The following is a 27,821-nucleotide window of genomic DNA, read 5'->3' as shown; positions in this document are numbered from 1 at the left end:
CCACTCTGTCTGTAGCCTCTCACCGCCCCTTCACCTCTGGCTGTACCTCAGTTCTGTATGCGTAAGTAAATAAATCTTTTTTAAAAAAATGGATCACCATGTTTGGCAGTCTCTAGCTTGAGGCTCCTGGTTGGCCCCCAATTGCCCCCGGCTGGGTGGTCTAGATGGGCCAATACCAGTCATGCAGGAAGTGCTCAGCCCTGGCCTCATCCTGGGCTCCCTGGTTCTGGCAGCCCCGGACAGGATGCACCAAGGTCTTTGTGCTTCTGTTAGGGGTCTTGCTCACTGAGTACTAACTGTGGGCCAAGCACAGCTTCAGATGCTCCCTTTAACTTCACAAGATGCCTAGGAGGAGGTGCTGATGTCATCCACATTCTCTGAGGAGGACACAGACACCTTCAATGACTGGTGAAGGCCACACTGCTATTAAATGGCAAGGCCTGGATTCGAGCTCAAGGCTGCCTGCCCTCAAGGTCAGCTCTTCTCACAGTGGGGCCATTGAGGGTCGTACCAGGGGGGTTTCACATGCCCAAGAGCCCGTGCCAGCACCCAAGGATCAGGGGCACAAGAGAACCCTGAGCCCAGGACTCCCATGAGGCCCCACTGGGACTCCTGTTCCATGAGGAGTCCTGATGGCTCACAGAGACCAGACAGTAGCCTCCCTGGGCCCCTTAAAATGAGTAGGGCGCCTTCGTGAGCAGCCCACTGGCCCCCAAATAGCTTGTTGCTCCCAAAGAGGGGCCTCCTTCCCTGGAGACTGATCCTGGGTTAAGCCCTTCATCCTCCAAAGCCTCCCTCCTCCCTCCCTCTCATCTTCTTCAGAGCTTCCCACTACTGCCCTACTCAGAACCTCCCAGAAGAGCCAGCAAATCCAGATGATCCCATTGGTAAGCAAGAACACATCCAAATGCAAAAAAACGAAAAGAAAAAAGTCCATACAGAAATTTTTTAAACTCAAGTGAGGGTTTTTATTGTTTTTAACTCACTTCCTGGGAAGTTAATTTGTAAAACACTCTTACGGAGTTTGTTCATCACCTGCGCTACATCAATAAACAAGGATGCCAACCAAAACCCTCAGAGAGGGGGTGGGGAACCTCACCTGGGCTCTGACCCCGGCGTGAAACCAGGTCCCCCTGAGCTCTTCTGAGCTCTCTGAGTGCCGGTCCAATTGGCGTAGGCCCTGAAATCCCCACCCTCCAGGCACCACCCAGAGATACTCAAGAAAACCATGCAGAACCATGACTGGCACTTAACTTGCCTCCCATGAACTCTATAAAAGTGTTCTTAAAAAGAATACTGAGTTCTCTGTCAGCCCTGGTCACAAGGCCTTAGCACAGAAGAGCCAGGGAGAGCCGCGAACCCACTGCCCATGGGCCACGTTCTGCTCACAGGTGCGAATACACATGGATACTATAGTACAGACACACGGCCGGCGTGAGGCATGCGAGTGTGCTGTGTGCAGCAGATGGACACGCACATGCGTGTGGGCGTGGAGACGACGGACACCCACAGGCACAGAGATGCTGGACGCGGCGCTCCTCCCGCCCGGCCTCCCCGGCTTCCACGGTGAGTGCTGCCGTCTCTCACCGTGCCGGTGACCCCAAACCCTTGCTTGGCCCATGTTTTCAGGGGAGGTATCCAAGTCCTGCTTTATTTTTCTTTGGGGGTCAAGCTCTTGAGCGTTTGGTCAGTAAACACCATGTCGGCCAGCCAGGCACTGATTCCAGAGAGAAGAGGAAGTCAGCTCCCGCACCGCACGGCTGTGTTCAAGCTCTCCTGCGTGCCAGCTCTGTGCAGGCTGCATGGGGTGAGGCAGTGGAGGGGCACGCCTCCGTGGCTGCCCACCAGCAGGCATGCACACCCACCAGGGTCCTGCTTCGGGCGCTGCTTCCAGCCCGAGAAGGAGTGTGAGGGCAGCTTCCAGCCAGACTTGTGTGCCAGTGCAGGATGGGAGATTGGATTCCAGTTACTTCAGCATATGGAGGCACAGCCCTATGAGTCCAGCATTCTCGGGACACCTCGGCCTCTGGTATCTCTTCTGCAGCCCTGGCTCTGGGAGCCATGAAGTAGGGAGGGAGATGGGCAGGAAAGCTGTAGTCCTCCTGGTTCAGCCCTTGACCCAGGGTTCGCATCCAGCCCCTTCTCTGGAATGTACCAGGTGTGAAACAACTCAGGAGGGTCAGTCCGGTCCACTTAGCTGCCAGCAAAGGGAGGGGTGTGCTGGGAAGCACCCAAAGCTGTAGGTGAGCTCATCAGATGGTACCAAGCAGGGCCTGCCCCACCTCCCGCCAAGTTAAAGATAAAAGAAAAACACATAAAAGGAACCTGAATTTCCCACTACTGGTCACCTCCCCAGTGAGACCCAGGAACACCCGTGAAGGGTCAGGGCCTCGTGTCGGCCTACTCTGTAGTCAGGAGCTCCTGCAGCACGCTCCTGAGGTCGGCAGGGCACAGTCCTCCATGTGGGTGTGGCAGCTGAGCCAGTCCACCCCAGGCCCTGAGGGGCATCTCTGAAGCAATGGGGAGCTAGGCCTCCACCTGCCACCTTGGCTTCCTGCCTCCTGCCCTGGGCTGTGCCACCAGCTGGGTGGGGTCTCCAAGGCACCACGGGCGCCAAGCTTCCCCACAGCATGGGTCTCACCAGGGAGAGCAAGGACGAGGAGAAGGGCCTGGTGGGACCCCTGCCCCCCAAACCCCAGATGACACACATCCCAATCCTGTCCCTGGACACGCGCGTGGAGGTCATGCAGCACGATGGGGTGGGGGTCGGGAGTGGGCCAGTCCCCAGCCCCCTGCCTGCAGGGGCAGCTGTCGCGTGAGAGCGGGGGGCCTTTGGAGGCGCGGGATGAGCGTGCTGCCGGGCGGCCCTTGGCGCATGCGGGGGGCTCAGGATGCAGCCTCATCTTCTTGGACACCAGGGAGTTCCGGGCTCCTGCCCCCTTCACCACACCCTTCTTTCCTGTTGAGGGGACACCAGGGGCAGGAGACCCCAGGGGTCAGAACATGCACTCAGGAAGACCCCCTCGCCCGTTTACACGGTCTCTTACATCCCACTTTCCCAAGTTCACCTCAGCCTCACCCCCTAGACTGTGGCAATCCCTCTGGTCTCTCTGCCCCACCACATGCCCACCTGGCTCCCCGCTGCCCCAAGATGAAGTCCGGACTTCCTGGCCTGGCCGCCAGAGCCTCTCCCAGTCTGACCGCGCTGGAGGGGCAGCCAGGTCACAGGCGTCCGTGCTGGCCCAGATCAGCCCCCACTGTCTGGCAGAGCTGGTCTGGTTGTGCAGTTTTTTTTGCCTTGTCCACAGGGCAGTCAGACTAATAGCTTTGGAGTCGGTTTCAACAGGCTCTGTTTCGACAGATTCCTTAAGACCTTGAATGGATGAGTGTTGATAGCTTCAGAAAGAACCTACCTCATTTAACGACTGCAGAGTTTTAATAATGATCTCAATGCATAAAAACAGAGTCTACCAAGGGCAAACATTCAGACTCTAATGCAGCAAAACCCATTTTTCAAAATTAAACTTGGTTCCCAAGATTCCAGAATTTGATAGCTGATAAGGATAAGCTCAGACCTCTCACAGTGTAGAAGAGGAAGCTAGCTTGTCCCCCATGTCCACAAAGGGACAGTGGTCACTTCGCTGAGCTGTGTTCTTGCACCAGCTCAGCGCCAGGTGGGGGGCAGGGCCTGTGTTTCTTTAACCTGTGACTACCTGTTCCACCAGGAGGGGGCGCCGAGTCACAGGCCCAAGCCAGCGACCAAGTGTCCAGGTTTGCTGGTCTGGTCTGGTTATGCCTGGTTAGGTCATCCTGGCATAAATAGTAATAGTGTCCTCTTTCACTCTCAAAAGTGACTCCACTTGGATGCTGAATAAGGGATTCCCCAAACTAAGCCAAATTCTGGCATCAGAAGCCTGAAGACTTAGAGGAATGCAGGGAGTCCCTTTCCCCCAGCCCTGGCTGCCTCACTGAAGAGACAGAGTCAAGGAAGGAAGTTGGGTATTGTCAGGGATGCTCCCAGGCCCCAGCCCTCACCCCCATCAGCCAGGAAAGGTGGGCTAGAGGCTGGGACACAGACAACCTCTGGCAAGGAACAGACACTAGCTTGTCTATGCCGATGGAACTCGTTACCTCTGAGGAGCCCACTTATAAGAGGGCCCTCACATGAAACCTCCATGGAAGCCCTGGACAGCTGGAATGAAGCTACTCCTTCCTGGAGGCCAGAGCACCCAGACTTTGTCCTGTACCTGCCCCTGTGGGGAGCACACCTTCCCTTACTGTGCACTGTGGGGTGTACTTCCACTGTGGCCCTTATCACCCAGTAGAGGGAGGTGATGACATCCCAGGGGCACGTTCTGGTCAGGGGTCCCCTCGAGGTTTTCTCTCTGCAGGTCCATGGAAGAAGGTAGTGAACTCCTGTGTCTGGCTCACAGTAGGGAGCCTTCAGCAAAAAGGGGGTCCTCTTTCTGGCCTCATCCTTCCACGCTCAAGTGCAGGACAAGTGTTCACAAAGCCTGGCTGGGCCTGTGGCCTCAGGAATGGCCACAAGTAGCATAGGTCACTTAGGAAAGCAGCTGATACTCCCCCAGGCCAGGAAGGGGCAGGAGAAGTGCCCTCCGTCACCAACAAGGCAGCCTTCTACTGCCTTTTACAAGGAGCAGCACGAGGCCTGTTGCAACTCCGCCAGCTGTCCTGTCTGAGGACAGACGTGCGCACCAGGTCCTGCTCAGAGACCAGCTTGCGGCTCCAGGCTCAGCTTGTACAGCGTGGAGGGTGAGAGAGGGGGATTGCCACAGTCCCCTTCACCCCCTCTCCTTGCCACCCCAGGAGCACCCTGCAGGCCTCAGCCCACCCATACTCACGAAAGTAAGTTTCCTGGCGCCGACATGGATCGCTCCTCCCTCCGCGCTTGGGACTCAAATGGGTTCCCAAATGAACGCTTTCTCAGCATGGACTTAACAAGGATCTGGGAAGGACATGTCAGCATGAGGAACACAAGCCTCTCTGATTCCCTCGGGGGACAGCTGCTGGGTGTCCCCTGCTGAAGCTCCCTAAGAAAGGAAGAATCCTCGAAGCTGAGGAAATGGCCCGGGCAAGAGCACAGAGTGTGAATTTCAGGTATGGTGAGGAGCTTGGTGTGACCGGCTTGTAGGGGCTCATGGGCCAGGAGCAGACAGGAAGGGGCTGGAACCCGGCAAAGCCAGGCCCACTTCCTGAGGCCAGGAGAGTGGGGGGCTGGGGGGGGAGACACCCCGCAGCCCCTTCAGGCAGGATGAGTGCACAAGGGTGGGCCAGGCAGCTCAGAGGAGAGACTACTCAGTGGCCTTGGGGAGATGCCCTGGGCAGGGATGGGAGGGCTGCCTGGAGGGGAGCTGCTGCTGCACCCCAGCTCTCTGACCAGCCCTCCTCCAGCAACAAGGACAGATCCATGCCCCTGCCCCCATACACAGAGGGGAACGCACGCACAGGGCAGTGGTGCCCACTGTTCTTCCAGTTTGTCCCTTTGTTCATTTATTCAATCAATCAGCAAGCATGTACTGAGCACCTACTGCATGCCAGGCACTACTCTAAGCACAGGGACCACCACGCTGAAGCAAAAAATTCTTGTCCTCATGGAACTTACAGTTTAGTTGGGGAGACAGGCAAAACTAAGGTAAAGTAGTAAAACAGATGATGTGTTAGCTAGCACTAAGGGCTGAAGAGGAAATAAGGAAGGGGGATAAAGTGTGACGGGGGAGGGGGTTGGAATCTTAGGAAAGGGTGCAGGGAAGGTGACTGGAAAAGACCTGAAGGGCGAGAAGGAAATGAGTCATGAGGATATCTGGGCAGGAGCACTCCAGGGAGAGGGGAGAACCGTTCCAAGGCTCTGGGCAACCACTCACACTGGGAGCCCAGGGAGTGGAGGGAGCAGAGGAAGGAGGCCAGAGGGAAATGGGCATCAGGCCCTGCAGGGTTTGCAGGACAGGCAGGGTGGTGGCTCCCACTCCAAGTGACAGTGCCAAGGGAGCTGTGTGACACGATTATGTCCCCGCGGCCACCACTGACCATACATAGCGGGGGTGGACCATACATACAGAGAAGGGGGGCTACTGCAGTGGTTTAGGAGAGAGAGCATGAGGCTAACTAAGGCCAGGGCAGCAGCCACAGGGACCAGCAGGACAGACTCCACAGGGCCCCGGAACACTAGGGGCCCAGGCCAGCTGGCCCGAGCTGGCCCCAGTGCCTTTAGGCACAGGGACAAATGTCGGGTCAGAACCACCCACGGCACAGGCCCCAGCACTCTGCGCTGGGCTTGCGCTTACCCTGACTCACTGTGGCACCTCAGCGCAGGGCAGGCCATGGCTCTCATGTCCAAAAAATCCCCAAATGGCCATTAGAGGCTACACTCTAACTTCCAACTGCTAATATGGAAGATGTCCAGAAGATGAGGAAACTACACTGTGAGAGAATGGAGAAAGCATACAGCTAGTGTCCAACTGAATGCCTGGGGGTTCTGAGGCCATCCCCAATTCAAAGGCTTTCCAGCCCCTTTCATGGTCATGTCCTCGGCACCTACTACAGTGCCTGGGAAGTAGCAGTTCAATAAAGGGAAAGCTGGGAGGGAGGGAAAGAGAGGGAGGGGGGGAGAAGAAAAGGAGGGGGAAAGAAAGGCGAGAAGGAAAGAGGGAGAAGAGAAATGACTGCTGACACTGGGCGACGACAGTGATTTCTTTACAGTCACTCTCCTCACCGGGCCTCCTGCTCTCCCTACTACCGGCTGAATAACAGGGCTCCTTTCCGGTGGGCCCCAGCAGAGCAGGGGTCTCAGGGGTCGCCGTGGTGCGGGTCAGCGCAGCTGCCCTCTCACAAGGGTCAGCACAGTGTCCTCCCTGCACACACCTCCGCAGGCCTCCCCAGGCGAGGGAGCCTCCAGCTCACCCTCTTACCACTGTGGTCCAGCTGGGGATGAGCTTGACCGAGTTCTTCACCTCCTCCTCCGTCACCTCCACCACACTGCAGTGCTCCTCCTCTGAAGGAAGGGGTTCCTCCCCGTTCTTGGTCACCCAGGGGTGCAGCTGTGGAGGCCAGGAAGGTAGGGAGGTGTCAGGGCGACAGGTAGAGAGACACTCAGTCTTCAGAGGACCCCACACATTCCACTAGCAATAGCCTTAAGAGGGCCCAAGGCCCACAACCCCCAAACCCAAGCCCGATACATGCATATCCCAGCGCAGAGCTCTCCAGCAGGGGCGCGCCTGTCTGCTGTGCCCCCGCCCGGCCCATGACCTCTGGTTCCCCAACCTTGATGTCTGGCACCCCAATTCTCATTTCAGGATTCTTGTCTAACATCTTCAAGATTAAGTCCTTGAGCTCCTCACTCACCTTTGGCCTAAAGAGAAGATGGGGAGACAGTTGATGAGGATCCTCTCTATCCCACCTCTCCACCCCCGCCCTACTCAGGGGGTCCTGATTAGCGCACACCAGGGCCCAGACATACTGACCCTCATCCTCAAAGAGCAGGAGGGACAGTCCAAGGTAGCTGGACAGAAGGAGACAGTTTCCAAACAAGAGCATGGGTACCCTTCTTTCCTAAGTAAGAAGCAAAACAGACTTCCTTGGGGAGCAGAGGTCACAATCAGCGTTTCAGGGAGGCCAGCCACCCCTGGGAGGCAGAGATGGCGAGAAGAGTCCCTTTTGACAGGGTCCCTAAGCCCTGATCACCATTTATTCTTTCCTCCACCCGGGAAGTGACCAGGAGATTTTCATTTGGCAGAGGAGAAAACGGAGGCTACATGTCAGGGACGCTGCTCCAAGGCGAATGAGGACTGATGAGTGACTCTGGGGAGGGAGCAGGTCTCGTAGCCCCTCCGCAGCACCCCGCTGGCTCCACATACTCTCCAGGCTCCTTTACTACAGCCTGGGAGCGCCACAGAGATTGGCCACTACAGGAAAGTGGCAACCGGTGGCCAGTGCTCTGGGTGTGGGGACCAGTGGGCAGCACAGGGCACCTGGAATGCCAGACCTGGGCAGAGCCCCTGCCTATGGGCTTCAGAAGCCTCAGAAAAACTTTAGGGGGGGTGGGAAGATTGGTTGTGCTTTTTCAGGGTAACCCCTATGGTGGCTAGGCTGGAGAGAGTTGACAAGAGGGAAAATAAAGAAGAGGAGGTGGCTGGGCTGAGGCCTGTTCTCAGTGGGGGAAGCCTGATCTTGCAGGGAGGGGGAGTAAAGGGAGGCAGGATATAGTAGCACAGAGTGAAGAAATACCTCAGAAATGGACTGAACAGGCCATTGGGCCAGACAGAAAGTGAGCATGAGGGACAGGAGGCCTCAAGGACAACTCCCAGGCTGGTTTCTGACCAGGGAATATGAGTAAATGGCAGAAGTGCCCTGAACACTGAGGAGCCAAGGGGTTCAGGCTGGCTGCTATGAGTCAAAGAGCCATGGATGAAAAGGGAGGCCTCGCCCAGCCTTCCCGGGGGCTCAGAGGCCTCAGGGACAAAGGAAGGGCCTGAGAGAAGGGAGTGGCTTCATATCCCAAACCCCCTGATAAGGCTTCACTAGAGCCTCGGCTTCTCCATCTGGGAAATGGGGGTCACACTGGTGCCATTCTCATGGGTTCCCCATGAGTCCATGAGTCTATTGGGATTGGTGCCATTGACCCCCTGGAGGCCTGCAGTGGAGGAGCACTGAGAACGTGTAACCTGGGATCCCTGCCTAGCTCTGGACCTCAAAGCTCCCATCTGTACAATGAAAAACAAGCCAGGCATCTCAGAGACCCTCTCTACCACCCCACCCTCCCTCTGCTCAGGGAGCCCCCACCCAGGGAGGAGCATCCTCCAGTAGAGACCATGGCTGGGGTGGGGTCCTCAAGGGGCAAAAACTCTGCTGAAGCTCTGACACCCCTGGGGTTTGGGGGAGCCCCTGGCAAAGAACTCACTCCTCCGGAAACACTACAGCCTCATTCTTGATCTTCCTGTGCAGGGCCAGGATGTAGTCATCGATGAACGGACACTGTGGGCGGAGAAGCAAAGGATGCAGCCCGGGGCCTTGACTCACCCTGGGAGGCCAGCCCATCTCAAGGGGGGGTCCAGGAGGCAGGGCAGTTCTGGGCTCCATGTTAGATGGGAGGGGGTTCGTCTAATTTGTTTGGGGCCTGGCCCATAGTAGGTGTTCAACAAACACTGAATGGTTGAGTCAGTGGGGCACTATGAGGCTGGGTGTACTTCCAGCATGGGCAGAAAGGGCCTGCAGTTTGGGGCACATTCACTGAGATCCCCTCTTGCCCCTCAATGCTGTCACTGGCGTGGGGCTACCTGTGGACAAGGATCTCTGCCAACTCTGATGAGTAGACCAAGGTACAGCCTGACCCAGAGCAGGAAAGAATGAGTGGGAGCAAGGAGTTGAAGGGCCGGGAGTGCTCTAACTGGAGAGCCAGCAGCCCCAACAATCCCTCTCTTTAGGGGAGAATGGACGTCTACTGTCCTGGGGCTTCTTCACAAGAATCTCCCTCCCAGGGAGAAAAGTGGAAAAAGCCTCTTTTCACTTCATCTTCTCTGAGGCTGGTGGGGTATTTCAAAAGTCATTTTGCTTTAGGGCACAAAAGGCAGGACTATACTTGTGATTGATTCATCTTAGCTCAGCTGGGCCCAGCCTACAGTTCCAGTGATCTGGACCAGCCCCAAATCTCCAGTGCATGCAGCACTCACCTTCCCATAGACGAAGCAGTAAAGTGTGACACCAGTGGCCCACACATCCAAGGCCTAGAAAGAAACAGCTCACATCAACCCCCAAAGGAACCAGCACCTCTGTAGTGGGCTGTGGGAGAAGGTATAGGGAACCTCCTCCCTCAGTCATGCATTCATTCAACAAACATTCCCAGGGACTTGCTCTGTGCTGATCATTGTGGGGCAAGGGATAACAAGAACAGAGCCCCTGCCCTCTAGGGACTCCCTATCTCCTTGAGACAGGCCCAAACGGATACATTTCCAACTCCACAGGCCCAAGACCTTCACTACCGGACCACATTTGCTGTATCCATGACCTGGACACAGCCCAGAGGTGATGCACACTTATCCTCACTGATCCAGTTCTGGCCTTAAGAGGTCATCCTTTTCCCCAATGACCACAGGAAAAGCCACCATCCAGTTTTTTTCTGACACCAGAAACAACGTCACTACTGTTTCTGATGCTGGAGTCCTGGGCCTATGCTACCTCCACAACTCTGGGGCTTCCCCACCCCCACCCTGGTTCTGAAGGTGTGCTCTGGCTACATGTTCCCCTTCCAGCAGCCCACCTCCTCTCTTGGCACCTGCTTCATCACGCATGCCAGTGATTCTGAAACTTTGACCTGAACATTCTTGTCTCAAATCCCTGATGGGAATTCAGTCAGTGAATGTTACTTAAACAGAAACTGAAATCATTCTACAGAGAAACAGGTCTTGCCCTTTTGCAAATACCAAGGTCAGAAAAGACAAAGGAAAGCCAAGGACTCTTCCTGAGTAAAACACATGGAGATGTGACAAGAATGCCGTGACCACCCGTGGATCAGATCCCAGATCAGAAAAAAAAGAAAAGGGCTTTAAAAGACAGTATTGACACCATGATGAAATCTAACTGGAGTCAATTGGGTAACAGTCTTTTGCCAGTATATATTTCCTAATATTGATCAAGGGACTGAGATTATATAAGAGATTTCCCTTGTTCTTAGAAAATATCCATCAAGTGTTGTGATAAAGGGGGATAATGTCTCCAACTTTTTTTTTTTAAGATTTATTTATTTATGCATACAGAACTGGAGTACAGGCCAGAGGTGCAGAGGCGGTGAGAGGCTTCAACAGAGATAGAGAAGCAGAACAGGCAGACTGATGAAGTACCCTGCTGAGGGGAGCAGTAGGCTGGTCAGGAGAGGTCTGCTGCGCCATGTGGGTCAGCTCCCGGGAGGATCAAACTCATGCGGAACTGGCTTTAGCTTCTTAGTGCTGTGCTTTAACCCACTGCGCCACCAGGAAGGGCCCTAACTGTTTTTTGGTTTTTGTTTGTTTTGTTTTTTTTAAAGATTTATTTATTTATTCATATAGAACTGGGGTACAGGCCAGAGATGCGAAGGGTGAGTGGATTCACCAGAGACAGAGCAGGGAGTAGAACAGGCAGATCGACAAGTCAGGAGAGGTCTGCCACGCCATGTGGATCACCTCTGGGGCAGGCGGGAATCGAACTCATGAGGAAGTGGCTTTAGCTTCTTAGTGCTGTGCTTTAACCCGCTGCGCCACCAGCGAGGGCCTGTTTGTTTGTTTGTTTGTTTGTTTGTTTGTTTTAAGATTTACTTTATTTGTACATACAAGAATTGGGGTGAAGGCCAGAGCTGCAGGGGTGAGAGGACTCACCAGAGACAAAGTGGGGAGCAGAACAGGCAGATGGACTGAAATACACTGCTGAAACAGGGGAGACCGGAGAGGTCTGCTGTACCCTGTAGGTTTTCCCTGTCTGGGATCAACTTAGGCCTCAGTGGCTTGAGAGCACTGAGACTTTAACCCCTGCACCCCCAGGGAGGCCCCCTCCAATTAACTCTTGAATAGGTCAGGAAAATGCAGTAAGTCCGAATGCATATAGATAAAAGGAGAGATGATGTAAAAGTAAATGGAAGAAAATGATAATAACAGTGAGTCTAAGTAAAAAGGTAAGTGGGATTTTAACCTTTTTTTTGCAAATATGGAATTATATAAAAATAAAAATTCGTTATCTACATTCCTGGCCTCCCTCTTGAGCTCTACACCCACACACAAGTCCAGATGCCTCTGACAATTGCCTCCTTGGCAGGGGCACAAGGGGGTGGCCAACATGCCACAGTTGAGAACATGCCCGTGCCCACACACCAAGCTTTGCCCACTGCTCTGTCACTGAGGAGAAAGCCCAAACTTCCAAATCCCTGCCCAAATCCCCGCCCAAATCCCTGCCACGCCCTTCTGTTCTCCTGTATATTCCCTGACTGCCTCAGTAAAGCCTCCGTGTTCATTCTCCAGGGCCTGCTTCAAACCCTAACACACCCCAGAGCCTGAGGCGGGCCTCCACTACCTTTCACATGAGTCGCACCATCTCCAGAAGGGAGGGCGTCAGGTCCGCCCTCTGTTCTGCAGCCCAGCCGAACTCAGCACAGAGCAGTGGGCAGAAAATACCTGCAGGGGGGACTTGGGAGCCTTTTGCTAGAAAGTAAGAGACAGCCAGAGCTAAGGGTCTCCAAAGCTGCTGGACTCCAGGAAGTGATAAATGTGAAGGAGGGGATAGTATTCAGGGCTCACTCAGCAGACACAGGATCTGGTCCCCTCAGATTGGAAACGAGCCCCACTGTCACCTACTCCACCCCTCCACCTGAACCCCAGCCCAACCCAGGCCCTGGACCCACCTTGCCACTGAAGCTCTGGCCAGAATCAGAAATGGCCTCCGGGGCCATGAAGGCTGGGGTCCCGGCTGTGCTAGACAGCTGAGCATCGTTCCCCTCAAACTGGTTGCTGACACCAAAGTCGGCGATCTTCACATGCCCGTCGTCCCCCAGAAGCAGATTGGATGGCTTGATGTCCCTGTGGATGATCTTCTGGCAGTGCACTGCAGAGAGAGGCAGCTTGAGGGTGGCCAGGGGATAGCCCCCTACACCCCCCCCCACCTGCCTTCACTGGGCCTGGGGAGCTCATTTCACGTTCCAGGTGAGAAGTAGCTGCAGCAGCCCAGGCCCTGCATACAGTCATCTCCTGAGGACCTCGGGTCTCCTGCCCCACTGTGCAGTGGCTGAGGCAGAGCCAGGACTGGATCTCAGGAGTCTTTGGACTCCAAATTCAATGCTTTCTCCATGGCAATCAAAGCACCCATTGCAGGGGGCAGGGAGGAAAGGCCAGAGGAAATTGGTCATGGGGCCTCCATAGATCATCTTTAACCAGCCCATGTCTGCAGGCCCAAAGCCCATCAGAAACTGTCTCTAATTCATCTCCTACTCAGCCTGGTCAGAGCTGTTCCTGCTCCTTGGACTGAGTGTGGGATGATGGGGTGTCCGGCAGAGATACTGCCTCAACCCTAGGAATTCTGTCTGCCCTCTGAGATTGAGGGCATCCAGGTCTTGGGGTGCCGGGATAACATGGCTAGAGAAAGAGCTGGCCTCTCTAGCAGGTTAGGAGCTGGCGCTGCTGCTTGGGTCCAGCCCTGCTGAGAACTTAGGCTGGGTTGCTGAGCCCAGACACTGAGCCCACCCCAGTCACGCACTTATGGGTTCAGGAGGGAAGATGGAAAGTGAAGGTGGGAAGGGGAGAAAAAGAAGAAGAAGGCTGAGGACAGAGGGGGTGTCATGCAACAATGAAACCCATGTCTCTCCAGGGACTGCCTCTGTGTGCCCACACAAGCCAACTGCCACACACCCTGGGACTCAGAGGTTCAGAGAACAATGCATTTGCTCATGGAAAATGGCCTCAAATTATTTTTTTTTAAAGATTGATTTATTTATGCATAGAAGAACTGGGGTACATGCCAGAGGTACAGGAGCAGTGAGAGGATTCACTAGAGCCAGAGTGGGGAGCAGAACAGACAGATGGAGAGAAATAAACTGCTGAGGGGAGTAGCAGGCGGGTCAGGAGAGGTCTGCTGTGCCATGTGGGTCACCTCCCTGGCTGGGGATCGAACTTGTGCTACGGTGGCTGCAAATAGCTTCACAGTGCACACTTTAAGCCATTGCACCACCAGGGAGGGCCTTGGCCTCAAATTCTAATGTCAAACCCCGGCCTGTGACATGACCTCTGGGCTCTTTACTCATATGAGTATCCATGAACAACCCAATGTGTCTCTCAGTACTTCTCAGAGACATTTCTAATTCTAGTCTGAATTCTCTGTCTGCACCACCACCACTACCAAAGGAAAGAGAAAGCCTCTGCTTCCCCGCTAGTCTTTCCCATTTGGCTACTGGCATATTACCTAGTACCAGCTGTCCAGATCAAAACCCCCGGATCATCCTCAAATGTCTCCTTTTCTTCCCTATTTCCCTTCCTCCCATGCCCCCAACACCACATTCAATTCATCAGCAAGTCCTGTGGCTGTAACTGGGTGTGACCCCGATCCACCCAGTTGCTTCCCATACTTGCATTGCTGCACTTGCCTCATCCACTAAGAGTCTGGCCTGGCCCCCAGGACCTTGCCCAGGCAGCCTTAACTCTCCCCCAGGACAAGAATCATAGAGCAGGTGTTCAGTGCCTGGTGTGTCCATCTGTCTGTCCAGATCCTCGTACTGACCAGTCAGTCTACTTCAGGAAGCCCTTCACTGGGATGTAAAGGACTTGCCTGAAAGCCAGGTGGGATTAGTTTGTGTTGAGGAGATAGAAGATGGGAGAAACAGGTCATCAGGAAAGGGGAAGGTCAAGATGGTACAGGGTTCTATCTGCCACTGACCAGTCAGGGTGAAATGCCCCCTTCCCACACCTCTAGGTCCTTGTTACAGACTTTCTGCTTGGTGCCTCAGTTTCCCTATACCCAAGGAAAGCATCAATTAGGGGACACTGAAGTGGTACAAAGGCGATAAAAACAGTCTTGCAGGTCCAACCTTAGCTTCAGCCTCACCTTGCTTCCCCAGGGAAACTATGCTCCTGACAAACCAAGCTAAGTTTTTGAGATGGGCAGCAGCAAACCAGTCAGAACACAAATGTCTAAGGGCTTCATCTCTCCAAAACCAGTCACCCAGAGCTGAGTCACGCAGTCCTCCCTCGGATCTCCTCCCTACCGCCACTGCCCTAATCCAGGCCGCACCATCTGTCACTTGGCTGAGGACACAGCCTCCTCCCTAACAACCTGGCCCCTCTCACCCTCAACCGGCCACCACACAGCTGCCAGACAGAGCTTCCTATGCTGCAGATCCTATCACACCCCCCCCCTCCTGCACAAAGCCCTCTATGTCTTCCAAAGCCAACAGGATGGTGTCAGGGAAGTCCTCAGCAGAAGCAGCCCAGCCCTCGTGGTATGGCCTCAACAGTATTTCCAGCATTGTCTTTCATTACCGCACCCCACCCTAGATGCTTCAACCAGCTCGAAACGCTCCTCATTCTCGATCAGTACACACTCACTGCCCATTGTGCGTATGCCCGGCAGTGCTCCCTTACACTCACCTCTCAAACCTGGCAGCTCCTACTTACCCCTCAGGATCCTGGTGACAAGTGGCCTCCACTGAGAAGCCGCTCCTGGACCCGCAGTGCTCTACCAGGCCCCGTGCCTCCCTCATCCTGGCAGACCCCCACAATGTCTTATGTGTCTGTTTAGATATCTGCCCTTCCTATTAAGTTGTGCCATCCTTTCGGATCTTTGTCCTCTCCATGCCCCTAATCCGTACTTTATAGCTACCCATAAATGAATGAAATGAATAAATGAATGAATGAATACATTCCAGAGATAGCGGTCAAGCTACCAACCTCCCCGCTGAGCTTCCATCTCTTTGGGACCCCGACAGTAATCCCACCTTGCCACCCTCCACAGGCCCCATGCCCAGGTAGATCCAGCAGCTGGACATAAAACTCTTCCGTCGTATAACTTTGAGGTCTTATGGAAGATTAAGCTTGTCTTGAAACTCAGCAGATGAAAGCTATAGACAGAATACCCAAGGTGCTGCTTGGCAAAGGAACTGTGGCTGCTTGAGACCTGACGCATGCCCAGTAAAGCCGTCACCAACCGCTTCCCTTGGGGAGGGTTTTGGCTCCACCCACAGGCATATGGCCCGCCCCTAACAGAAGCTGATTGGAAGATCAACACTGACTGACAGGAACAGCTCAGCCATCTCGGGCTCCGCCCCGTCGTGTCCCCCTCTACCACCCCAGCCGCAGGGGGCACGAAGATCCTCACTCACAGTACTCGAGGCCCAAGATGATGTCCCGCAGGTAGAGCCGAGCTTGCTCTTCGGGGAAGGGCTTGTCGCAGGGCACTTCCATGACTGGCCTATGGGGAGAGGCTGTGTTTAGCTGAAATCGGGGTGAGTAAAGGGCGGGGAGAGGGGGAACAGGTGAAAGGGAAGGGTCTGGATTCAGGCTCCATGGGGCCTTCTGTTAGCGCTGTGTTCAAAAGGGGTCCCCAGAACCTGGGTATTAACTTTAACTACATAATGAAAATTTGTAGACATAAGGGGAAAGTAGCCCTTTTCAATCATAATGTCACATTAGCTTTACGTTAATTTCCGATTGTTTTGGTATGCCCTTTCCTCTAAGTCTTTAATTATCTATGAACAAACAGTTGCAAAAAGGCACATATAGAGCAGTGTTTTTCAAACTGTAGGTCCAGAACAAACAGAAGGTCATGAAATCAATGTTGTGGGCTTTTTTATTTCTAAAGTGTAGCATATAGAATATATCAGACTGTATCACATGTAGTAAGAACCTATATAGTTTTGTGAAACTTTTATTTCTTATTTCGAGTGGAGCCCCAAAACCTTTGCAAGTCCTCTGCCCTCCTGCCCCAAAGTGTTCTTTAGGAAGCTCCTCAGGCAGGGAGACTTCCTCACACCCCCCCACCCTCCCAACCCCCCACAGTCGCTACATTTGGAGCTTCCAGTCCTCATGCCCACCACTCCATGCCTACTGCTTTGCAAATACCTGGAGAACTCTAAAATAGGCAGATATGATTTAGAGTCCTGGATACCATCAGTGATTGCTGTGTAACCTTGGGCAAGCCACTTCCCTGTCTGAACTTCAGCTACCCTCTTGTAAATGAGCTAATGGAGTCCCACTTATCCAACTCATAAACTTATAAAGCTGAAGGAACGCTTCATGGTGTGAATATAGCTAAGAGTTGAGTCCCATCTGTAAAACTTCCTTCTTCCTGTCCTCCACTGAACTGTTTCCAGTTCCTCAAAGCCGAGCTCAAAACCCACCTCCTCTTTCAGAGGTTTCCCAGACTAGTCCAGTCTGACTCCCATCAGCCTTCAAAGAACCTTCCTCTTTGTCTCTCATTTACCCCCCAAAACCAGAGCCCCAAGGGCCAGGCCATTGTTTTCCCCTATAGTAGCTGACCCTAGGACTAGAGACCCAGGGAAGGAAAGGAAGGCCTGGATTAGACTTGACCTGCCTGATTTGGATGGAGAACTCACCCCTTTCTCAGGAGGTCAAACACTGAAAGAGAAGAAGAGAACAGTAGGTAAGGTGCAGCCATGCTGGTAGAGCAGGGGCTGCCAAGTCCCTCCTGCTCTGGACAGCAGGACAGGCATGCCTGAGGAAGGGGCCGGGAGGGGTCCCAGACACCACAGGCAGTAATGGGTGAGTGGGGTCTGCTTTGGACTTGTCTCGGTGGGGGAGGGGCTAGGGTTCAGAGAAGGGGCTGAAATTTTCCTGGTTGTAGGAGTGGAGAACAAGGTCTTGGCCTCTAAATCCTAAGTCAGTGCTCCTTGTGTCCCGTTTCAGGAGGGCCACTAAGGCCAGCCCCTCAGTCAGGCACTACTAGCATCAACATGAACAATGGTAGCTAATGTATCTACTAGCTCTAATCAGTGATAACTTATTTACTCCTCACATCACCCTTTGAGTTAGGTACCATTATTATTCCCATTTCCACAGGTGAAGAAACTGAGGCACAGAGCTATCAGACAGGTCTGGCAATCCATATTATAATGCTTGCTTTCTGCATCCACTTGATCCTTGGACCAGCACAAGCCTGGTAGAGAGTAGGAGCTGAAAATATTTGTGCGTCTCTTTGGATATTCTGAGCCTGGTTCAGAAGGTGGGGTAAGGGAATACAGGCCTTGAGAATGTGGTTCCCCTGTGCCCCTGGTGGGTCACTGTGTTCACATGGCCCATCTAAAGGTCAAATATGTCCACGGGGAGTCCCAGACCAACCCTAGGTAAGCTGCTTTGGGAATGAACTTGGTCACTCACCCAAATAGAGATTGTCCTCAGCTGGGTCATCCAGGACCTGGTCAGAGGGAGCAGACATGGGGGTGGGGCTTGGGGAGGCAGAGAGTGGGGGGTCCCGGGCCAGTCCCAGGACCCCTGGTATCTCTGCAGCCACCCTGGACAATGGAGCAGGAACTGTACAGGGACCAGACAAATGAAGCCTCAGAAATCACTGACTGCCAACCCGGCCCCCCAAATGGCATCCAGCCTTTCTTCCCTCCTGCAGTGAAGGGGGTCATGGGAGTGAGCTCACACCTCGTCTCTGCGGTAACCCAGGTCAACCTGAACAGACCTCTGAAGTCTCCCTGCAGCCCCAGCTTGTCTGACTCTGCCCTTGCAGAACCCCCATATCTCCCTGGGCAGGACTCCTGGGTCTGTGTGGGAAGTCCCTTGCACCAGAGGCAGCAGCACCCACTCACCACCACCTCCTACCTCAATCAGCTTGACCACATTCACGTGATCCAGCTTCTTCAGGATGGCAATCTCTTGATATACCCGCTCCAGGGGCAGCAGCTGCTTGGCTGGTCCTCCTTGGGCAGCTTGGGACCCTCTTGGCGGAGGACGACCTGTGACCAGAAAGGGGAGTCGGACCCCTATTGCAGGTGGCTGGGCCTCATCATGACTCTGGAACCAGCCTCAGATAAAATTCTTTTTTTTTTTCAAAATGTGTTTATTTATGCATACAAGAACTGGGGCACAGGCTAGAGGTCTGGGGCATTAGAGCATCCACCACAGACAGAGTGGGGAGCAGAACAGGCAGATCTACTGAAATACACTGCTGAGGGGAGACAGAAGAGGTCTGCTGTGCCATGTAGCTCACCTCCCTGGCTGGGGATGGAACTCCAGCTACAGGGGCTGCAGACAGCTTCATAGTGCTGAGACTTAACCCCTTGCACCACTAGGGAGGCCCTCAAATGAGAATCTTATAAGACTCTGGTCTTGTCCCCAACCCACTGAGCACATATCCATCACCAGGCCTTTGCTCATGCAAGCTGTACCCCCAGCCCTAACAAAAACCTGGTCTCTTTTTCCTCTGCCCCTAGGCTCGGAGTTCCCAAGCATAGAACCCAAAAGATACATACGTGGAAAGCCGTACTGCTTCAGTAACTTCTTTTTGGAAAGAACTTTCATTGCCTGAGGAGAGAAGGGCAGAAATGTCATTGGTGTGCAGCCACTAAGAGGCTGGAATAGGCTTGGTTACGTGTGTACTGAGGTCCAAAAAGCCAACTTGGGTCTCTGCCTTCAGCACTGAGGGTGTATTCTGGGTGTGGTTAAGGTGGGTTAGGAGTTCATTTGGCCTTTCTACTCACAACAAACACTCTGGAACGCCCTCCTTCCAGGTATCCAACCTCTGCTTGCTTATTCTCAGAGTCACTCCCTTTGCATACCCTTAGGGGCAGGGAGCTCACTCCCTGCAGAGGCAGCCATGTCCTCTGTCTTCCGGGCACAGCTCTGCCCCGCTCCCCGACTCCCCCCAGGCTTCTAAGGCCCAGCTTGGGTCCATCGCAGACTCACATAGTGCCTGTCTTCACTTTCATTGTAGGCCAGTCTCACCACACCATAGGCACCCTGCAAACAGACACCAGTCAGCCCCCAGCCCCATGACAGCACAACCTCTCCCAGAGGTTGTCTGAAAGCTCCAGCCTTTTACATCCCCTCTCCACCCTTACCACCAGCAGTATCAATTGCAGACAGACAGGGAAGAGATACCTGTGCTTAACTCAGCTCCACGCCTCCCCAGGTCCTTCCTGTGTTCCCTCAAGAACTGGGGAGTCATTTCTACCACCCCACTCCTGGAATTTCTTATAGAAGAAAAATGTTCCTCACTTTCATGTAGGGGTCTGTGCATGCCATTCTGGGAATGGTCCTGTCTCGCATTCCCAGAGGTGAGGCACATGGTGAACATGTCCCCAAGAAAAGCCCCATGCACCTGGCCTGGCCCAGTCCTACCTTGCCAATCTCACTTTGCAGCTTATACTGGTTCAACTGCACACAGTCCTGAGGGGGGAAAAGGGGAGCATCAGGTAAGGCTTGATCCAGAGGTAGCCCTGCTCCCCACTCAGGAGCCTGATCAGGGCCCAAACCTGACCCCAGGCCCCTCACTCCCAGACCCCAGGTCCTAACAACTTTTCAGGCATGGATGGCAGAGCTCAGTGATATCAGTGCCACTGCAAGAAGCCTGAATAATAGTTGAACACATTCATGCTGAACTGGGCCTGTTTTGCTCTGAGAAGAGAGAGAAAAATGTGCTGATTCCTGCCAGGATGCTGGCAGGAGTCTGTATGAACCCCCTAAGCAAGTATTCCTGAAGCAGCTGAAGGAGGAGGTTCAGTCTGCAGGTACAAGAAAGATGAGGAGAGCCTTGGGGACGTGAATCCAAGAGCCCAGCCCAAGGGTGAGCCTGATATAAATCCATGCTACGGCTTCTGTTCAGAAGTCAATTCACAGACAGAGCCAGGGGGATCCCAGGGAGCTTCTGAGCAGGGCAGACTGAAGATAGCAGGGTTACTCTGAGGGTTACAGGTGGGTGGCTCAAGCTGGGGAGCAAGGTCCCTTTGTCTACTTTTAAATTTCTATGAGGAGCCTTGGACAAAGTAGGGACTTATTTCCTAGGCCCAGACTAGGAGTTGGAATGATGGGAGGTAGCAGCTGGCTCTGCTAAAGCTCTCCCTGGTGGGAAAAGACCATACTGTGAGGCAGTGGGCGCCCTGGTTAGGGGGGGTATGCAAGCCAAAGGCTAAGTGGTAGCAGGAATAGAGGCAGAACAGAGGCGGCTGAGGACCACGAAAGAGCGCATGAGCAAGCCCCAACTGCCCCACCAACCTCGGCATCTGAGATGGCCACACGGTGCGACTCAATGGTGGGCCTCCGCCAGGCCCGTGGGGAAATGTGGCTGGTGGGCCCTGTGGCATAAGGCCCAGCCTGGGCCTCCAGGCAGCTTCCCGCTGGCCGCTCCTGCAGGGAGAACTTCCTGGCTGAGAGGCTGGGCCGGACTTGCGGGGGTCTTGAAGTGCCCTCAGGGACCACAGAGGCAGCTCTGGCCCGTGACGGAGGGGCCACCCCATTCCTGGCAGGCTCTGGGCTGCCATCCGCCTCCTCCAGGTGGGCCATATCCATGGCTGCTACTCGCTCCACCAGCTCTGCGCGAGGGTCCTGGCAGCACACCGCTGGGCCCCCCTCCATTGCCACAGTCAAGGTGTCCTCTATGCAGCCTGACCAGGAACCTGAGGAAAGAGGGCAGAGCTTCGTGTGAACACAGAGAAAAGGTGAGATTTCTAGGCCCTCTCCCATGCAGCCACAACCTCAAAGGCATCCTTCCATGCCGTGCCCTGACAGTCCTGCTGGGTTGCCAGCATCCACACTCAAGTCTGTGTCTACTAACCAAAGGAATTCCAGGAACTCCTCTGGGCCTGCTGGCGAAACATCCCCACTGGTGAAACAGAGTTAGATCTGCCATGCTGGCTGCCCAGGGAAGCAGAGGACAATCTGATAGTCTGGAGTTTGAACAGACAGAAACAAGTAAGTACACGGGAGGCCCAGTAGCACTGGGAGGGACCAAGTCCAAGGTTAGCTCGGGCCCCTGCACAGCAGGCAGCCCAGTGACTCACCAGTCCCACCCCTTGACAGCAGAGCACTCCAACACTGCCTCCTGGAAGCTGAGCTGGGCACTAATGATGCGGAGGGCTCCTTGATGCCCCAGGCACATTCGCCTCCTCCAGGGAGGCCTCCCTGACACTCCAGTGTCCCACCCCCACCCTTCTCACTGCCTCCAGAAAGACTTTTCTGGGCTTCCAGTCTCTCACTAACTCCCACCTCCTCCAGGGAGGCCTCCTAGGGCTACAGGGCAAGTCTCCATTATTCCTTTCCCCTTCCCAGCAGAGCCTCCAGCCCAGGACAGGGCCCATTAAGGGAGGAAGAAATAAGTCGCTCCTGACTTCTCTTCATGCTTCCTTGCAGTTTATTCTTGTGGCCAAAATGTCTGCCACATCTGCTCAGGTGAGATGCTCCTCTGGCCTGGCTTTGTACCCTCCCTGGCCTACTGTGGTCTAAGCCCCCATCCAGCCTGAATGCCAAACCAACCTCTAACCTCCAGCCTCACCCTCAATAACAATGGTGGGCTGAACCCTGAAACACAGGCTGGGCCTCCCTCTCTGAGCACTGGCCCCACCCCAACCACAGCCCCTCCCCCTTCCTGGGTCAGACTCGACATTTTCTCAGGAAAAGGAAGTAAGTAGACTCGTGGCTCTTTGCCCTTCCTGTCTGGTGGTAGCTTCCTCTGTCTTCACACAGTAACTTTGAGAACATGGGTCATCCCTCACCTTGCTTTGACAGATGTCAAGGAGGAGGGCTCGCTGGAGTCCATGCTTCGGAGGAGCCTCAGCTGGGTGCTGGTCCTGCCTACCAACCAACTGGGGGACTAGGCGAGCTCCTTCCTGACTCTGAGCCTCGGCTCTCCCATCTGTTCTATGGATTCCGGGCGTAGGCCACAGCAGGGCTTGCAGACAGACTGTGGTCCAGACCCCTGCGCCTGGTATGCAGGATAGAAGCCTGGAGGTGGTGGGCTTCTTGGTCCCTGATGCTGACATGCAGAAAGGAAAGGGGGACATCCAGGCTGGCAGGAAACACAGGCATCGAGTCTGAACCTAGAGCATCGAGGAGGCCTCCCTGGAGGAGCTGAGGAAGGCAAGTAGGGCTGGAGCCTCAGGGAAGCTGAAGGAGGTAAGTGGGGCTAGTACTTCAGGGAGGCCTCTCTGAAGGAGGTGAGGAAGGCGAGTGGGACTGGAGGGTGGGGGGCTCCTAGAAGGTGAGGGGCAGTGAGTGGTGCTGGAGCATCAGGGAGTCTTTGGGGCTCAGCTGCTTACAGAAAAGATGAAACAAGGTTGAAAAGAGGCCTCCGAGGCTGGCAGGACCATGTGCTCCTGGCAGTAAGTGGCTCGCCCTGCTGAACCGCCCTCACTCTGTGGCCCTTTTCCTCCCACCAGAGCGTGCACGCCATGGAGCTGGGCTTTGTCTTCCGGTCTCCATCAGATCACTGGTGTCTTAAGCAGTGCACTGCCACATAATAGGAACTCAATAAATATTTGTTGAATGAATGAGTGGTTGCCATGGTGACCGTTACAGTTATGGCCCCATTAGGAAATGGGAAATCAGGGAGCCCCTGGCCCCAGGCAGGGACTCAGGGCCTGTGAGCCACCACTGGCACAGATCACAGGCAGCCCCTGCCTATAAAATTTGTATATGATTTCCCTGAGGCTGTCATCCCAGCAACAGGCCATTCTCCCCCCCTTCCTTTTCTAGCAAGGTCTGGCAAGGCTGGTTTGGCAACAGGAGGTGTAAGGGTGGAGGGCCACCTGAGTTCAGACAGTAAATTAAGGCAGAAGCCTTTTTGCTTCAGCCTGGGGCCCTGTTGCCTGATTTAGGGCTCGGGCTCTGGAGCCAGTCTGTCCAGCACTGTCTCTTCCTGGCCTATTCACAGCTGAGCCTCAGGACAGGTGACTTCACCTCTGTGCCTGAGTTTCATCATCCACAGAATGGAGCCAACAGTGGTGCCACTTCCCAGGTCCTTGTGGGGAGTACAGGAATGAACCCCATGCTGGGCTCTGAACTGGGCCTGCCACTAAGGAAGCCCCGTAAAAGTGAGTTGTTGTGCTGCTGTTGTGATTGCCGGGACGTGGTGGCCCAGATGGCAGCGAGGGCGGCACAGGCGGCTGTGAGGCTGACGTCAGGCCTCCACCCTCCCTCTGCCTGGATCAAATTCAGGTGACTAAGCATGTCTGTGTGAGGGAGGCGCCCTGGGGAGGCCCTAGGTTCCTGCCTCGTGTCCAGGCGACAGAGCCTGGTGCCCGAGGCTGTGCATGTGAGGACACGTGTCTGTGTGTGAAAAACTGTGTGTGAACCGGGCTGTGGGTCTGAGGGGACGGTGTGAATCTGTGTGTGTCTGCGAATAGGAGGACATCTGCAGGGAGACAAAAATCTCATCAGTGAGGGGTGTGTGTGTGTGTGTGTGTGTGTGTGTGTGTGTGAGAATGCATGTGTGTGTGCACGTACTTACATGCATTCCGGTCTCAGGACACAGGTGCCCCATGATGGGGGTGGGGTAGAGCCTGTACCCCCTGGGGACCTTGGAAACCTGATCCCAGAAAGATGTGTCTGAACATCCCACCTGGTCCCTGTCCACCAGCGTGAGAGGAGCTGCCCCACAGGACACACCCCTCTCTGGGGCCCCATCCAGGGCGTCTGTCTAGGCCCTCCCCAAGCTGAGACCTCAGGGGACACTTTGTGGGGATGGACTCAACAGGTCACTAGGAGCCAAGTGGGCAAACAGAGGGCTGGACTGATAGACCAGGAAGCAGGCCCAGGGTGTAGTCAGCACCCATGGGAGCACGGGGAGCCTCCCAAGGACAGACCTAGTCATGTGACTGAGCATGGCTACACCCTGATTGTCCCTGATACTATCCTCCCAGATAGGAGGACAAGTCATTCAAACTATCAGCACCTCAGTTTCCTTTTCTGTGAATAGGACAGATGGCCACCAGCCTGCCAGCTCCCAGGGCTATGGAAGACAGTGGGTGAGACGATGGGCACAAACACTTGCTGCGCCTGCCTGAACAGTGTGGGGCTTGGATGTGTGTGCATCAGGAAGCCACTGAGAATGCTGATGTACAAAGTACAAGCCAGTATCTGCCTGCTGGCTCTAGGATGGTCTGGCACAGCACTCCCGTCCAGCGCTGCCTCCTTCCTGCTTGTGCCACTCACCCCACCCCAGGTGTCCTGCTGCTCCCAAAGAGAGGTGCCTCTGCCTCCTGACACCTGCTCAGCCTGGCCTCTTCCTCAGGACATGCTCCCTCCCCGGGGTCCCTCGGAGAGGACTGGGCAGGCCTTCCCTTCTCTTCCACGCTGGTTCTAGGAGTGCCCCCTGCGATTTCAGGCACCAGTCAGGCCTTCCTCTGAGTTCTAGACGACCTGTGAGCCTCAGGGTCAGGTGGGGGCGGGGACCAAGAATCATCCAGGAAGAGAAGACGTGGCCCTGACCAGCAGAGAACTGACCAGAAGGTAGAGTTGCCAAGAGATGGGACAGCTACCCAGGCTCTGACATCCCTGGGCCTCCTCACAGGCACTGTTTATGCTTCTGACAAGTGTCTGGACAGCCCTGGCAACGGGTGCCCTCCATGGCTCCCACCCCCGCCAAGATGACTCAGTCCCCTGAGGGAGGCCCAGCCGTCTGGTGCCAAGTCATGCTTGAGGACGCCTACTGTGAGGAACCCCCTCCCACTATGCCAGGGAGGCCCCAAGCACTGGGGTGAACTCTGAGCCCCATGTAGCACATCACTCTCAGTGCCTCATCTCTGCCCAGCATGAAGGCTGAAGGACTCCAGGCCTCATCCTCGACCTCTGCCCCTCCTCGTCCTCCACACCAGGGCCTGTGCCTCTTGCTCAGCCCTTTCCAGCCAGCTGCCTCCTCCCTCTCTGTGTTCCTGGGAAGCTCAGGGCCCAAATTCAGTGCAGCATTTCCCCCAGTCTGCTGTGCCTCAAGCCTCCATCAGGGAGATGCCTCCCAGTTCTCCCAGGTTTGAGGCCCAAAGGTCCTCGTTAACACCTGTCTTTTGCTCATCCTGGCCCCTTAGCTCCACACTTACTCTCCACCCTGGCCACACCACACTCCTTATGGCTTCCCAAACTGCCACTCTGTTGTGATGCCAGGCCTTTGTACAAGCTATGTCTCCTGCCCTGGACACACCTCCCTCTCCTTGGCTGCCAGAGGACAGCCTGGCCATCTCCTCTCTAGGACCCCTCCCCGATCTCCCCACAGCTGGGAGAGGTCACCGAGTCCAACTCTAGACCTCCACTTTCTTTTCCTACCACTTCTGTCACACAGGTCTCCCCACCACCTGCCCACCTCACATCAGGACTGCACCCCATCCAATCCTCCACACCAGTTGCTAGAGAGAATAAATCTAACATGCAAATGTGGTCACAGTTCTCTCAGACCTGGTTTTCCAGGAACTTGGAATCTAGAGGATAGAAAAGCAGGAGGCTTAGCTCCACATGGGGGGAGGGGAGAGAGGGCTCACAGGCTGGGGAGCAGCCAGGGACACAGACTCCTGGGATGCAAAGCCAGTCACTCATTCATGCAGCAATACTCATTGAGCACCTGTTCTGTGTGCCCAGGCACTGGGGGTAGGTGCAGGGAGAGAAAGCAGAGAACCAGAAAGACAAAATTCCCTGCTGGAACACTGTTTAGTTTCAGTAGGGACGAGAAGCAACAATCAAAAAAAAGCCCAAACTTCAGGTGATTTCTCCAGTGGTATAGGCAATGGAGACTAACACAATCGTGTAAGCAGAATCAAAAGTTCAGGACGAGGGTGCTGTTTACACAGTGTAGCCAGGAAAGGCCTTTCTGATGCAGGATTTGGGCAGAAATTTGAAGAACGTGAGGGAGCAAGCAGTGTGTACACGCGGAAGAGTATTTCAGCCAGAGAAATGAGCCACTGCAAGACTGTGAGATGGGACTGTGCTTGCTCTGACAAGGGAGCGATGTCACTAGAGAAGGCTGTTCCACTGTGACAGGTGATGATGGTGAGCAGAACCCATGTGGATGAGAAAGCCCAGTCATTCCGTCAAGGACAGCTTCCCGGAAGAGGGGGCATGTACGCTCTTTCCTGACCACTGAATAAGGATCTCAGTGAAAATCCTTTCAGGGGGAGAAGGTGGAAGTTCACACTGTGTGACAAGACTGCTTCTTGGCTGGGACTGAGTGTTTGGTTTTGGAGGTAGGGTGGGAATGTGGACCGAGAGAGGAAGACCCAGGGAGGATTTTAAGCAGGGGAACTACTGTCAGATGAGGTTAGTCCTTCTGCCTGCTGTGGGACTCAGGAGGCGTCAGGGGTCCCCGGAGTCTGTCTGGCATACAGCGGGCATTCAATCGATGTGTGCTGAGTGAAGGAGTGTGGGGCAGGCTACTACATCTTCCCTGCATCCTCAAGATACAATGGGGTGCTCTTCTCCATTCCCTGCCCTATGCGCCCCTATGGAAGCCCAGTCCAGTGACCTGGGACAAAGCCCTCTACACACCCCTGTATACTACACACACACACACACACACACACACGCACACACACGCCCTGGACAGGTGCACGCCCATGTCCGCGTGACCTGCCTTCACACACCCGTCATGCTGTAACGCACCCCTTCGCACACACAGGCACACTCCTGTGTCCACGTGACACACGCACACCCGCCTCCAAACACCACACACAGGTCTCTGCGCACGTGTGGGTCCTCTCAGCCACCAGTTCCATGTCTACCCGGGCCCAGAAACCACAGCGCCCGCCCCCGCCCCCCACTCCGCTCCGTCCCTGCCCCCGCCTCCGGCAGGGGAGGACTGCGCAGCTAAAGCCGAGCGCCGCGTCTGTCCCATTCATCCCCCTTTACCGCCCCCCACCCCCAGCCCTGGAAGGAAGACTCGGGTGAGGGCCGTGTGGGAGGAGCGCTCCGCGCAGATCCACACGTGGGTGCACCCGGCTGGGCCCACTCGGCATAGACACGGCCTTCCTCGGAGAACTGGGGCGGGGGTGCACAGTGCGCCGGGTAGGGCGCAGTCCCGCAGACTAGAGCAGGCGAGGATCGCAGATGGCGGAGCGCCCGCAGAGGTGCGGTCCCGCTGCCGGCGCTGACAAGCAGGCTGGGCTAGGGACCCGGCAGATCCCGCCCCGCAGAGGGAAGCGGGAGGATCCCCGCGCAGACGAGGTCCGATGCCCTCGCAGCCCCGGGCCCGCTGGCCAGCGCTCCCCCGCGGCTCAGAGCAAACGTTCTGGCGTTCGATCCCTCCCATTCCCAGCCCCAAGTTCCCGACCCCGCGACCCCTACCTCGGCACTCGGTGACAGTCTCCGCCGCCCCGGAGGCGGCCCAGCTTGCCCCCCGGCGCGCCCCCCGCCCCGCCCGCCTCCCGG

General features: G+C 55.2%; 1 protein-coding gene across 2 annotated transcripts; it reads right to left on the bottom strand.

Moving 5' to 3' along the window:
• Nucleotides 1–944: 944 nt before the first annotated feature.
• Nucleotides 945–27,821, bottom strand: CAMKK1 (calcium/calmodulin-dependent protein kinase kinase 1, alpha). Of its 2 annotated transcripts, none has more exons than XM_004684762.2 (16): nucleotides 27,738–27,821; nucleotides 20,694–21,094; nucleotides 19,821–19,868; nucleotides 19,386–19,439; nucleotides 18,953–19,004; nucleotides 18,303–18,436; nucleotides 17,853–17,889; nucleotides 17,072–17,093; nucleotides 15,839–15,927; nucleotides 12,377–12,576; nucleotides 9,684–9,737; nucleotides 8,915–8,988; nucleotides 7,279–7,366; nucleotides 6,927–7,055; nucleotides 4,863–4,966; nucleotides 945–2,959 (listed from the first exon to the last, which is right to left on the bottom strand). In XM_004684762.2, exons 2-16 carry the CDS (start codon nucleotides 21,051–21,053, stop codon nucleotides 2,887–2,889), a joined length of 1,518 nt encoding a protein of 505 aa, XP_004684819.1. In that variant the 5' UTR covers nucleotides 21,054–21,094; nucleotides 27,738–27,821; the 3' UTR covers nucleotides 945–2,886. The 2 variants fall into 2 exon arrangements, with proteins under 2 accessions (XP_004684819.1, XP_012581623.1); XM_012726169.1 differs by having other exon boundaries at nucleotides 945–2,144.

The sequence above is a fragment of the Condylura cristata genome, unplaced genomic scaffold (genome assembly GCF_000260355.1).
Source record: "Condylura cristata isolate star-nosed mole 26May11 unplaced genomic scaffold, ConCri1.0 scaffold00017, whole genome shotgun sequence".
NCBI classification, from domain to species: Eukaryota; Metazoa; Chordata; class Mammalia; order Eulipotyphla; family Talpidae; genus Condylura; species Condylura cristata.
This window is presented reverse-complemented; position numbering and strand designations above follow the sequence as displayed.